The sequence below is a fragment of the Acanthisitta chloris genome, unplaced genomic scaffold (assembly GCF_000695815.1).
Source record: "Acanthisitta chloris isolate BGI_N310 unplaced genomic scaffold, ASM69581v1 scaffold14837, whole genome shotgun sequence".
NCBI classification, from domain to species: Eukaryota; Metazoa; Chordata; class Aves; order Passeriformes; family Acanthisittidae; genus Acanthisitta; species Acanthisitta chloris.
This window is the reverse complement of record NW_008684409.1, coordinates 6,439-20,114: the sequence shown is the minus strand read 5'-3', so window position 1 is coordinate 20,114 and position 13,676 is coordinate 6,439. Positions and strand designations below refer to the sequence as shown.

The 13,676-nt window shown below is 41.3% G+C and overlaps 1 protein-coding gene across 1 annotated transcript in view; it reads right to left on the bottom strand.

Annotated features, from left to right (window-relative positions):
• Positions 1-1,695: 1,695 nt before the first annotated feature.
• The window catches only part of KCNK17 (potassium channel, subfamily K, member 17), a gene marked incomplete at its 5' end in the record, with an annotated part of 14,611 nt that continues 2,630 nt past the window's right edge, over positions 1,696-13,676 (bottom strand). Inside the window, 3 exons of the mRNA XM_009079333.1 lie at positions 1,696-2,012; positions 5,657-5,825; positions 6,972-7,138. Of these exons, the coding sequence (XP_009077581.1) occupies positions 1,696-2,012; positions 5,657-5,825; positions 6,972-7,138 (653 nt within the window). The remainder of the gene's footprint in view (positions 2,013-5,656; positions 5,826-6,971; positions 7,139-13,676) is intronic.

Below are 13,676 nucleotides of genomic sequence, written 5' to 3'. Positions count from 1 at the left end.
TGAAAAAAAGCAAGATGAAACATACAAGAAAAGGAAAAGCTTATGCAAAAGGCTGTTAAAGAAATTACACAGTGTTCAAAAATTTGAAATGTATTTATTTTGCATTAGTGTGATCCAAGATGTCCACTGCCTCCCTTCCTTATTTCTGACCCCACTGAAACAGTATTTGACAGAATATTGACTACTATGCAATCAGCAAAACATTGACAGACTAAATTTTACCCAGTTGGTTCCTTTTCTGCATTTGCACCTGTAATCAGTTCCACCTCATAACAATACTCAGACTGGACTATTCTGGAGTCACTTTTTTGACAATGTATGTTTCAGAACTTGTGTGCTCCTGAAGACTGTAAACTTTTCACTCAGTACTGTGAATACAGCTATGGGTATTTCTAATTCCTGAGTTCCATACTCTAACAGACTCTGTTTTCAGTCATCTCCACTGTCCATGTGGAATCTTGGTTCAACACAAAAGATGAAGGCTCACCCACATGCTTCATTCTGGTTTGCTGCTATGGTCAAGTTTTCAAAGTTAATGCTCTAGACTGCAAGTAGCACAACAGGAATATGAAAATGAGAAGATTAGATATGGGACTACAAATAGCAGCAGGAGTTAGACTCTGCTGGGCCTTTAAAAATATATCAAAAGATCTTTGAGAATTTAATGAAATTTGAAAAACCCCAAAGAGTTCTGTTTCATGACTGACACAAAGGCTAAATAAGGAGGTCTGGCATTCCACAGATCAAAGACAGATGTTAGGTAGAACAAGTATGCTATTAATTTATGACATGAGAAGTTCATCAGAATAACATCTCTTGATAACAACTGAAGATACTTCAAGGATTTTTCTAGACTGAAGTAGCCCTTGTTAACACTGGCCACAGGATAATGTTGGATGCACTGACAAAACTGTCTCTAGTCCTCCTTTTCTGACTTCCAAGATGTGGCAAAAAAAATATCTCTAAATGAAAATCAAGTCTGTCTAAATGAACTATCACATTTAGCTGATGTGGTCTACATTTGGTCTACATAATACTTTGCAAAGGATGAGACTACATAAGTTCTGAAGTGAGGAATAGCCTACCTAGTCTCTTCCTAATATTAGTAGACCTGTGAAGTAGAAATGCCTTTTAAAATATTGAATGACCTGTTTCTATTAGGCACCTCTACAAGCTCTGCCTCACTGTCATCCACATACTAATGATCAGAGAACAAAAGCTTGCTGTCACCTTTCACAAGCACAAGTATACAGGTAGGGGTGCCTGTTTGCCATGACTGCCAGATAGCATTAAATAGTGCTTTTCATGAAGTCTTTTAGCAATGTGCCATTTGTTTCCTGCATTAAATGGCACTTGCTTTTGTAGCTGTGGCACTTGCAGAATGTCATACGTTACAACTAGAGGCTGCAAGAACTTTGCATGTAAAGAAAAGGACAACAGCTAGTGTTGCATATGGATGTCAAGATTTACCTCATATGTTGAGGTGGGAGGATAGGTAATATCTCTGTAAATCTAGTTTTGACTAAGAGTCCTGTTGGTAATTCTTGACAGTGCTGCAAGTGAAACCTTCTGTTGTCATTGCTCAATTCAGAATAGAAGCATTTCAAGCTCAATGAGAAAGCTTTCACCCTGTGTGAAGGTCAGGACAGCTCCACTCTCACCTTTCTAAGTGGTACATCTCTGGTGCATTAAAACCTACGAGGGTATGTTTCTTCCCTGAAGGGCTTCTGTAGGAGCTGTATAGGTGTGAGGTTCACCTGGTCCTTTTGTTTTTGTGTCTTTGTCATTGCAGATCTCCACATTGTGAAGTCCTGTCACACTGCTTTTGTTATCATCTATTAGGTCTTCTGTCATCTCTGTGCTCTTCTTGTTGCAATGACAGAAGTCACTGGAGCTTTCTAGAAGGTTGATGCAAAATTTGATAACCAGTGCTAGCCAGGCCATCCCAAAGAGGATCCACAGAGAGATTACATTCTTGTACCAGCTTGGATAGGTGCGATCTGGGTTCATCCCTACAACAAAATCACCCAAAACATTTCTAAGTTGGTTCCAAGTTCTGCCTCAAAGGAGCATGTAAAGAAAAGACAGTTGAAATATCACTTAATATTAATGATTCCTATATAAAACATTTGTATGGCAGATACTTAGCATGTGAACAGATGTTATAAGCAAGTATGTTTCATGACATGTCAGCAACAGCCCAGTACTAGGAATTGCAAAGACTACCCATAAAAAAGAAAAAGAAATCCTAAATTGTATCTGTGTCTAAGTGAAATTATTCACATTTAAGCACACAGTTTCATTTCTCTACTTATCACTCAGCATCACAATATTGTATTAGCATGTAACAGGGGTCCCTGAAGGCAGAGGTAGGCAGGTTTTATGTACCAGTGTATGTATCTTGTTAAACCAGATATAAGCAAGTGGGAGAGTCTGAGAGCAGGAGGAAAGAGGCCTGAGTAGTCCTGAAACCTCCAAGAACAACCAAACCTTGGAACACAGTTTGAAATTATACTGCCTCTGTCTGGTTGCTCAGCTAGGTGCTTTGTGATCCCTTTGAAGCAAAGCCTTATTTCTGGTTGTGTTTCCACAACATTTAGTGCAAAGAGGCTTCTACATGCTAAGTTAGTGTCAGTAGTAATAATAATACAGCCAAAGCAAAGGAGTGAGCTCAGCCCTGTGAAGTGACTGGGCTGTATCTGTAAAGCAGCCTGGGGTACCATTACAAACACAGGCAAGGTGCAGGGAACAAATCAGTGGCAAAAAAAGTCATTGCATGGGCTTTTTCCTCCACTGCTTCTCAGGTCCCATTATTTAGCTTCCTTACCTTAGGAAGGTTTGTCACTTTATAACTAGATACCTACAGTGCAGCAGATACTGTGGAACAGCTGATAATTTTGGGACAGAATGTGAGGAGTTAACACATATGAAGCAGTACCTCCATGAACATGGAGGCCCTGCTCCATAGTACATGCTAGTGAAAAGCACTCATAGGGATGGGTTAAAATGGGACATCCATCAAGGCAGGTGTTTAGGTATTTCTCATCTGCTACTGGTTGTGTGCAAGAATACTGTCCTGCCATTACCTGCACAGACTAACAGTTCCCAAATCATGGCCTATGGACTATTACCATCTACAAGATTGTAATAAGTAGAAACTGGTCAGTGGAGTCATATTAAACAGCCAAGCCTTTATATCCATTTATTTAGTATTATTATATATTCTATAATACATATTGTATGTGTTTTCAATATAATGGGACCACAAGACATTAGGTTGTTGCTAAGACCCTCTAAATGTTTGGGAGCTACCAACCACTTCTGTAGTAACTACTCTTTTGGCTGGCTTTCCACATCACAGTGAATTTCAAAGACAAAGAGTATTATACACATTCTTCAAACGAGAATCTTTTGCCAATGCTGAATTCAAAGGCTTAAAAATTGTTTGCCTCTAAATAATAAATGAAAACATGAGCAAAGGGCTATTTGAGGCTTCCAAGGAGAATGCTTTTCCCACAGAGACCATGTGACATGTGCAGTCTTTGGGATGAGAAGATCCTGAAGCAGTTTAGGACCTACACGCCACCCTGTATCCAGTAGAAGGGCTTACTGAGTGTGTATATTAGCAAATTTCAGGAGCAGTAAGAGAAGCTAAATAAAACAGGATAGGGACCACTCTAATCCACTTCAAATCCATGTGCCATAGCCTGGCTTATATTTTCCTCCAAAAAGAGCAGCTGTATCCAAAGTGAACACTGGACATCACTCCTGGCATGTGGTATCACCCAGAATTTAACTGGTCCAGAACAGTACCAGAGGGACCTCTGGAGATCATCTAGTCCAAGCCCCTTGCTAAAAGCAGGTTCACCTAGAGCATGTTGCACAGGATTGTGTCCAGGCAGGTTTTGAATGTCTCCAGAGGAAGAGACTTCACAACCTCTCTGGGCAGGTTGTGCTGCACCCTCAAAGTAAAGAAGTTTTTCCTCATGTTCGTATGAACCTTCCTGTGTTTCAGTTTGTGGCCATTGTCCCATGACCCATAATGGAATACTACTGAAAAGAGCCTGATCCCATCCTCCTTACATCTCCCTTAAGATATTTGTATGCATTGATAAGATCCTCTTTCAGTCCTCTCTTCTCCAGACTAAACAAGCCCAGCTCCCTCAGCCTCTCCTCTCAAAAGGCATGCTCCAGTCCCCTAATCATCTTCATAGCCCTCCACTGGAGCTGCTCCAGAAACTCCATGTCTCTCCTGCACTTGGGGAGCCCAGGACTGGGCACAGCACTCCAGGTGTTGCCTCATCAGGGCTGAGTAGAGGGGCAGGATCACTTCCCTTGACCTGCTGGCAATGCTTTTCTTAATGCACCACAGGATAGTATTGACCTTCCTGGCCACAAGGGCACAATGCTTGCTCATGGACAGCTTGTTGTCCACCAGGACTTCCAGGCTCTTCTCCATACAGTTGCTTTCCAGCAGATCAACCAGATCTCCTAGTTTTTTATCACACTAGTACGGAAATAGCATGACAGACACTTCAATTTTATTTTAAAGTTGAGACATAAACCACATATACAGGATTGGAAGGCCAAAACTGTTTGGCATCTACATACCACAGGTCACTGACTCATTCAGTTATTCCCATACTGAACCTAGTGTATCTATGGCAGTATGCCAGTTACAAAGGTACACAGGTGAAGGTACCTAGTATACCTGCAAGGGGAGGTATACCCCATTCACTGCCAGAAATGGAGAGAAGCCGCTGGAGCACAGAGTTCAGCATCATCTGTAAAATCAGTGTAGGAAAATGCTAAACTGACTACCTTTTGTTAAGCTCCATCTGGCTACCCTTACCCAAGCTAATATGATTCCAGCTCATTTACATGCACCTACACAAGCTCTAATCATAATTTTCATGTATTATACACAAGTCCTAAAGTATCCACCACTAAGTTGTCTAAGAATCAGGCAAACACTATGAAGAATAGAAAATAGAGAATCTATAATAAGATTTTTTAGTTCTTCTGTCTCTCAGAGATTCAAGGGTGGATGTATTTCTATAATCAATTTGTTTCTAATGAGATAGTCTTTATCAAAAAGGTGTGTCCCATGTTACAGCAAATGCAATGGGCGTGGATCCAATACGATTTCCTTTGGCAAAGCGTTTTGGCATCCAAAACTAGGTTGTGCCTGGTGCCTGACAATCTACACCTATGTGACTTAAGCTGCCTTTTAGAAAGCAGTTGCCTAGGGTTTTGACAAAAGAAATGGTCACTGTCTGTTAATGGTGATGCAGAGTACCATCTACTTAAAACTAATCACTGCTAATGCAATGGAGTGCAGTAAGTGTGCCATCAGAAACTGCAGTGATTAAAAACATAACACTCCAGCCTCCTGGTGTAGTCTTTCAAGGGACAGACCACTTGAATGCTGGAAGACTATTCATTGACTGGGAAACAACTTCTTTGTTCTTCCACTGGTGGCATTGCTATTGCAGAAATCACATCTTCTCCATCTTGTCAAATGCCTACCACAAAGTATTTCTCATCAGGTCTGTGTATTGCTAGTGGAATCAAACTACCAAGTGGGGAGCTTCATTTGTCATACATTTAGCTTTGCCGTGCAGTAGGTGAAAACAATGAAATCTGAATTTCTCACCAATCACATAATCTCCAAACCCTATAGTGCTGAGGGTAATGAAGGAATAGTAGAAACCTTCTTCATAAGACCAGCCTTCTTTCTCAGAGAACAACAAGGGAGGTAGTAGGAGGAACAATAACAAGCCAGTTACCAGTGCACAGGTCTTCATCAGGAAGGAAGCTTTATTCTAGTAAAACAGAAAGCCAAAAAAAAAAAAAAAGAAAAAAAAAAGATATTATCACAAGAAGGGCAGCAAAGAAAGTCCAGCTCAGTTTCCAGTTGAAGATAATGATGGACTCCACAAAAAGCCAAAAACTTTCATGACATTCCACTGTAGTATATGGCATGGCTCTCCCAGTGTGCTAGTTATTATCTTTGTAATAGTTAGTATGAGCCTGAGCTTTAGATTTGTGCTGAAAACAGTGTTGATAATACAGAGATGTTTTCTTTACTGCTGAGTAGTGCTTGCACAGTGTCAAGGCCTTTTCTGTTTCTTACCCCATTGCACTAGTGAGTAGGCTGAGGGTAGACAGGAATTTGGGAGGGAAAACAGCTGGAACAGCTGAGTGCAACTAACCAAAGGGATATTCCATACCATACGCGGTCAAGCTCAGCACATAGAGCTGGGGGAAGAAGGAAGGGGAGGACATTCAGAGTGATGGCATTTGTCTTCCCAACTAAGTGTTACACATGATGGAGTCCTGCTTTCCTGGTGATGGCTGAACACCTGTCTGCTGATGGAAAACAGTTAACTAATTCCTTGTTTTGTTTTGCTTTGCTTGCATGCACAGCTTTTGATTCACCTATTACACTGTATCTCAGCCCACAAGTTTTCTCACTTTTACTCTTCTGATTCTCTTCCCCATTCCACTGGGCAGGAGTGGCTGAGCAGTGCTTTGCTGCTAGCTGGAGTTAAACTTTGACATCCAGTCAACACAAACTGGGCATCACCTTCCTGAGTCCTAAATTCAGGCCAGTTTAAAGCCTATACTACAAATGTTCTCATGTAACTTACACATGCAATTCTAACTATGACTGATGATAAACAGACCAGATAGCCCAGGACTGTGCATGACTCTCATCCTTTAGCACTTCTGTTGCTGTAAGGGAAGTCATTCATCACAGAATTTCCCTCAATTAATAAACAACCTTATCTGACACCTCATACAGCTGTCATAAACTAAATTTATTTGCTTCCAGTTATTCCTGAATACTATTGCCTTTTTTGGCCAAATAGGTAGGCAGGCTGTTCTTGTTAGTCAGAGGATCTCAAATACCAGACAATGTCCTCTGCCTTTTCCTTCCTTGAGATATACCTGCCCACATTGCTTACCTGCCAGTGAAACACCTCCTCTAGGCGACGGGCACAATGCTGAACCCCAAACAGCATCAGCTGTCCAATTTCATTCAGGAGTACAAGGTTCAGGGGGATTCCAAAGAGTGCAAACACAATGCAGAAGATTCGACCAACTGCAGTGCTGGGGCTGAGGTTCCCATAGCCTAGGCAAGGAAGGAATGAGGCATTAAATCCAAAATACTCTCTGCTTGCCCTCCTCCCCTGGAGGGGTAAACCTCCATCTTCTACAGAGGTTAGGTGAGAAGGTCACTGCTCCAAAAGGACCTTTTTTATAAATAACTTTAAGTTACATCCATTGTTTGTTGTATCCTATTGTAGGCTGGAAAAATAACATTTCTTTCCCTGCCAATTTTGCTTAGTTTCTTTTCCATTTACCAGTGAATTTCCTCCCTACCCACTGTCCTGGCTGGGATCTGACGTAAATGCAAACCTTCCGTTTAGTTTGATTTTTGTAAGTGTTGTTGGCATGGGGTTTGCTGGTAAATGATCTTGCATGACTGTCAGATGGTCTCTGAACCACAACAATAGTGTTTTAATTATAACCACTACCCTTTTCTACCTTTGTCCCATAGGACTAGTGAACTTAACACTGTTTCCTTGCTTATAATCCTCTTTTGTGCCACAAGTACCAAATACACCTTAACTGGTCAAAATGATTGCCTAGAGCCAATAAACCTAGAGAAATTATATGTAACTTGCATAAAATACTTCCATTTGATACCTAAAGAAAGAAAAGCAGTTTAATTTTTGCCTTTTTCTTCTAATCATGTGAACTGGTCTAATAAAACGTCCTTCTCTGCAAGCACAGCCTTGCTTGTTTCCTCAGACCACAACAGCTTCAAAATCACTGCTGCAGTATTTGCATTTAATCCCCACATACTCTTTTACAGGACAAACGTTCTGCAAATTTGCAGACTTGTGCTTCTGTAATTTCAAGCGGTTTATGCCACAGGAAAATCAGAGTTAACTTTGTTTTATTTTGCAACATGCTTTGCAAGATAGGAGAGGAAAGAGCATACCACATTCCAACAGCAGCTTATCCAGTCAGAGACCTATGGCCTTGAATACATTTCAAAATCACCTCCACTCATTAGAGATTGGTGTATGTCTACATGCAAGATTATCTTTACCCCCACAAATAAGCAAAGCTTATCTTTTCACCACAAATAATGCTATCCCCTCCTGGTGATACCCAACCATTGGCACTGCATAAGCACAGAGGCCTTTGCCACAGATGCCTTGCTAACTGCTTTTAGGTAATGTAGCCCCAGGGCAAGTGAGCAGTGCCCAGGAGGGAGAGGTCTCAGGGCTGGGCTCTGCACCCCAGATAAGTGAGAGTGCAAACACCTGTGGTTAGCTGGAGTCCCATTCCTTCAGTAATCTGTCACACACCAGCTGCAATAAGTCACTGACCAACAACACAGAAAGGTGTATGACTATGAGCTGGGGCTATTGACAGGTTCTGTGCCAAGTTTTACGCTAACAAAAATTTTCCACCATAGACAACTTTGCAAACAGCTGATTGTGCATGTGCACCAGCAAACTACACCCAAAATAAGGTCTGGGGGCATATTATTTCTAAGAACATATACCCCCAAATTCAAAGATTTACTATATGGAGGACTTTCCCTCCAATAATTTTAGACTTGAATGATTTGTGAACCCCAGGGTTTCATGTATGTGATAACACATAATATACCTCCAAAGCAGCCCCAGCAGCCTGCCCCTGGGAGGGAAAAGAATGGGATGCTGTTACATAACTTGAGGTAGTTTTTTGGAATACAAACAAAGGGGCTAAATTCAGACTTCATTCCAGTGCTATGTTCTTCATTTGTGAGCAGCTTTGCAGTGTTTATGCACTTTTCTCCACATGTAATTGCTGATTTCTGACAGCTTTCACCATTTCTAGACTAACAGGTGTGGAAAATGAGACATGCAGGCAAGTACTGCTGGTAGATGGATACCACCTAAGTGAATTAAAGGGATATGTGCCTGGGGTGATGCATTTCACACTGGCTGTGCCACATTTCAGTACACTAGTTCCAGTTTTCCTCTTTTATGGAATTAGAGTGTTTTGTACATTGATCTGGCCCCAGGAGAAAGTGCTGGGGGGAAATTTACTGTAAGGCTGGAGTCTGAACATGAATCACATATTTATGGCCAGCTATTCCCGAAGTGGGTTCTTCCCTTCCCACTTCTTGTCCTTCTATATCACATTAAAAACACTGTATAATGTCTTGAGCAGTTCTTTCTACCACAGCTTTCCAAGTTATCTGGTCTCTGGAGAAAAACATCAGGTAAGAGAAGAAAGACCCATGATCTCAGGTCACTGTGTCAAGCACAGCAGCCATTCTGGGGATGTCACATAGTGCTAATTGAAGAGCAGCTAAGGTTAAGTTGTATGTTACAATTAATTTAGAATGGCAAATTCAATGATGTACGAAGATCTAATGTAAGCAAGCCCAGCACTCCGAACACCAGATTGGCTTTGCATTTGATTTCTCTGGCTCCCTTTCCCCTTGGGATCAGCAGCTTGAGACAATTTTCTGAAGATATGGTGAGCAGTTGCTGTACAAATGCCAAAAAGCCATATCCTATTAGCTTTCTATAAAATATATAAAGTTTAATCAAATATTACAGGAGACTCTAGATTATACAAAATGGCCAGAAATTTACTCCTGGCTGATGACATCAGCTTGCCTCTGCACTAGACAAAGAGATGCCAAACTAGTGGTATATAAACCTTGACTGTTATAAAACTCAAACAGGAATGGGTAAATAGGACTTACCCTCTTTGGTATATGGAATGAGGGTAATCTGTATTTTATAGCATTGTGGCCTATACATCAGAAGATCTGAACCAAATACAGACTAACACTACAGTGGCAGCTGTGTACATCCCTCATGAGCCTACTGCTGGGATGTTATCTGGTACATGCCTGAGCCAAGAGATGCTGAGGGATACTCACTAAGAACTGCATAGACATCAGCGTTGTTTTCACTGAAGCAGCTGGATGCATAGCTCCTCTTATTTTGAAATCAAGTGTAATATAAGTTAAGCTTCTTCAGAAGAAGCAAAATAAGTGTGGTTTTATTTCTAAATGTTCATATCCATGTGTTTTCATATGCGTAACAGAAGCACATGAGTTAAGCAATTGAGGAGTTTTTTTCCTGCTCTCCCTTTTACATTCCTATGTATGAGTGACTCAGAAGCTCCGTAGACTTGTTAAGGTGAGACTTATTAGTAAAAGATCTCTTCATTTACAGGAAAATACCCTACTTGCAGTGCCCCCAGTTCAACTGAGGCAACTGCAACTTCCTGATGCCAATAATGGGAGGTCTGTTTGGCTCCTGTTCTCACTGCCCGGATGTGAATTTTTTCAGCAAAACATGCTTAGAACAAAAAGTAATTATCCTTCATGGGCTGAAAAACACCTGCAAATTAACCAAAAAATTTCATCTGTGGAAAAAAACCAGCATTAGATTTATAAAAACCAAAAACCTGCAAATTAACCAAAAAATTTCATCGGTGGAAAAAAAACAGCATTAGATTTATAAAAACCAAACCAAAACAAAGAGGAAGACTTGCTTCTCTATTTTCTTCCTGCCTTAGAGTATACAAGTGATCATTTCATACAGGAATGACCTAATCCCAAATTTACAGATTCTTCTTCTTGACAGTATTTTGCTTTGAACAGCCAGACACTCATTGATGCCTGGGAGCCAGGTGTCTTGAATAACACAGGATCCACAGGGCCACTGGGCAGTTCAGTGAGGAGTGCCAGTGCTAGAATTACTTTATTTTGCATTGCATATTAAAATACTAGGATAAAAATACTCCACTTGGCAGCTGATCTACAGTGTGCCACATTACTGTTCTCTCAGGCACTGGACAAAATTGCATGCTGGTCTTCTATACCCTCAAACCACCTAACTCCTCCCACCACCAGCTCCTCCTCTAACACTTTTTGGAAGATCTAAGCTTTTCTTTCCCTTGTAGTCTTTACAAGTAACCTGAATGTTTTAATGTGCGATAAATGAAAGTTTTTGTTCATGAAGAATGCAAATGTTTCATTGAGAAAAAAGCCCCCAAACATATAAATTCACTTTAGATGGAAAAGGTGTCTCGTAGTTCAAAGTTGAAAAAACAAGAAACCAACCCGTTGATTACTCATGCAGCTTTATGTTTGTCTGGTTCCCGAAAATGTGAGCATGGGCCCAGCTTAGCTGGAAGGTCTCCCTGATAAAGCACTCGTTAGCCTGGTCTGACCTCACAGCTGGCTGCTTTAAGCAGACATTTGCACTAGAGACCTTCTGAGGTACCATGAAGCCTAAATTATCCTATGAACTTACAAACATTAGGATTTTCAGAGGTCTTTGGGTACCACCTAGACTGAACTGAAGATCAGCAAGTCACGGGTTCCTATCCTCCCTCATACTTTGAATGTCTCCATGAGAATAGCTACACAAAATAAATTAACATCCTTGGCTTCTCAAGCTTCTTGTGAAACTTCACATTATACCCACCAAGTCTGCTCCAAGTTTGAAACACCAGCTGAACACAGCCACTGAGCTCAGGACATCTGATATGGGAAGTCACATTTATTTCCAACTCATCCATCCATAGAGGATGACTTTGCTAAGGACTCACAGTTGTGGTAAAGACAGAAATAGGACATGGAAGACCCAAGCAGCCACAGTGCTTGCATTGGCTTCCTAGTTTTAGGATTAAGACAAACCAGAAATTTTAAGAATTTGATTAAAAAAAGCTAGTGATGGCAGAATCTCAGGAAATGTGTCTCATATGGGGAAGTGCATTGTGACCTTCGACAGGCTGAATCAGAGCAAATGTGGGAGGTGCCCATCACTACTCATTTTGGCTGGTGCTGTTTTGAAGTAGACACCAATAACTAAGGCTGGTAGGCTGAAAAATATGTTTGAACAGAGTTATTAACAATTCCAGGCAACAGCAAAATTTGGTTGCGCACTTCTTCAGTGACTGAAAGGCCAGGAAAATGTTTGAGGTGAGTACTGCAGTCTTCTTTTATTTGTTATATTTGTACTCTGTATACACTGGAAGCTGTATGGTGGGCTTAGTTTCAGCTGGATAACATGGTGTGCAGTCAGTAAAGCAGACCAAATTTGCCAGTGCTCACGAGAAAGCTCAGAGGATGTTGCAGTGAGTGCTATCCCCACCATGCACCAGTGAACCCCCATGGACTATTGTGCCACAATCCACCTGGCCAAGCCTGTAGAGCTGCTGTGCCAGCTGTCACAGGGCAGGGAAAAAAATAATAAATTAAAAAAAAAATAAAAATCAGTGCATCAAAGGTGAGGGGCTTTTCATCAGATAACTCCTCTACACAAGCCTGAGGTTGACTGAGGATTCAAATGTGAAAGTGGCCCCAGGCTGTTATTCCATATTTTAACCAGTTTGAGACAACCAGTTATCCAATCACCTGTGGCAACTACGAAATGTCTGTAACAATGTGCTTAAAACCACCGCTCACTCAATAGCCTTCCCCTTGCCTCTTTGCTATTCCCCAGTCCTTTGGGGTATTGCTTTCAGGGGCTATCATATGTGCTAACTAGAGAAGGAAAGAACAGGAAGGTCTCCACCTTCCTTTCTTCATGGTGAGATGGCTTACTTACCCCATTTTATATTTAAAAAGGGGCCTTTGAAATTCAACACATGAATACTCAGCTTTGCCACCGCAAAACGGTAGTGCAGCACTAGGCAATGGCTTCCACCCACCCAAGATAAATGGGTTCACTCAGGCTCAAGAGGACAGTACTCATCCTTCTAGTCATAGACTAGCAATCCGGTGGTCGTTTGACTTTAGGAACTTTCATCTTGTGCCCCACTGAACTTTCTTTGACCTCTGCCCTGTTAGTCCAAACTAACTAGGAGGAGAGTAAACACCGAAAGGGAGACTTTGTGTCAGCAAGGGATAAAAGGCCTGAGAGATAGAGAAGCTAACTTGCTGCTGGTTTTTTCTTTAATCATGCTTAGTACTACAGCTCTAAAGGAACTCTGAAGACGATCCTTCAAAGCATCGGAGAGAGGGTACCTATGGAAAAATCTGCAGAAAATGTGATAACAAAAAATCTGGGATGATACGTCAAATACAGCAATGAAGAAAACACAGAAACGTAACAGTAGGGAGCAGGAATCAGCAGGCAGCCAGGGCTGCTCATCCCAAATGATCAAAAGTTATAAATGCAGTTCCATTAAAATGATGAGATAGGAAAAAACTACATAGGCTTTGGGGCTCTTCTTTAAGCAACATATTTTAGTTCATACACATCTGTTCTTTAAACATTTGGAATTAGGGTAGCAAGCGTGCCCAGCCTGCAGATTAGAACTTGCTTTGCTTTTTAAGCAAAATTGGCATACTGCTGTTAATCACTTGTGGAAATAGATGAGCCTCTCCTCTGAGTAGGGGAATAGCTTCTCAGTGAAAGAGGCCAGGTTTAGATTGGATTGGCTTTGAGCAACCTAGTATAGTGGAAAGCATCCATGCCCATGGCTGTGGGATTGGAACTACATGATCTTTAAAGTCCCTTCTAACCCAAGTAATTGCATGATTCTCTAATTTAAGGGGAAGAAAGGTACAGCACAGAAGATGCTGGAACAGGAGACATAGGGATTCAAACCTTGTTGGTGGGGAAAGAAGTTAA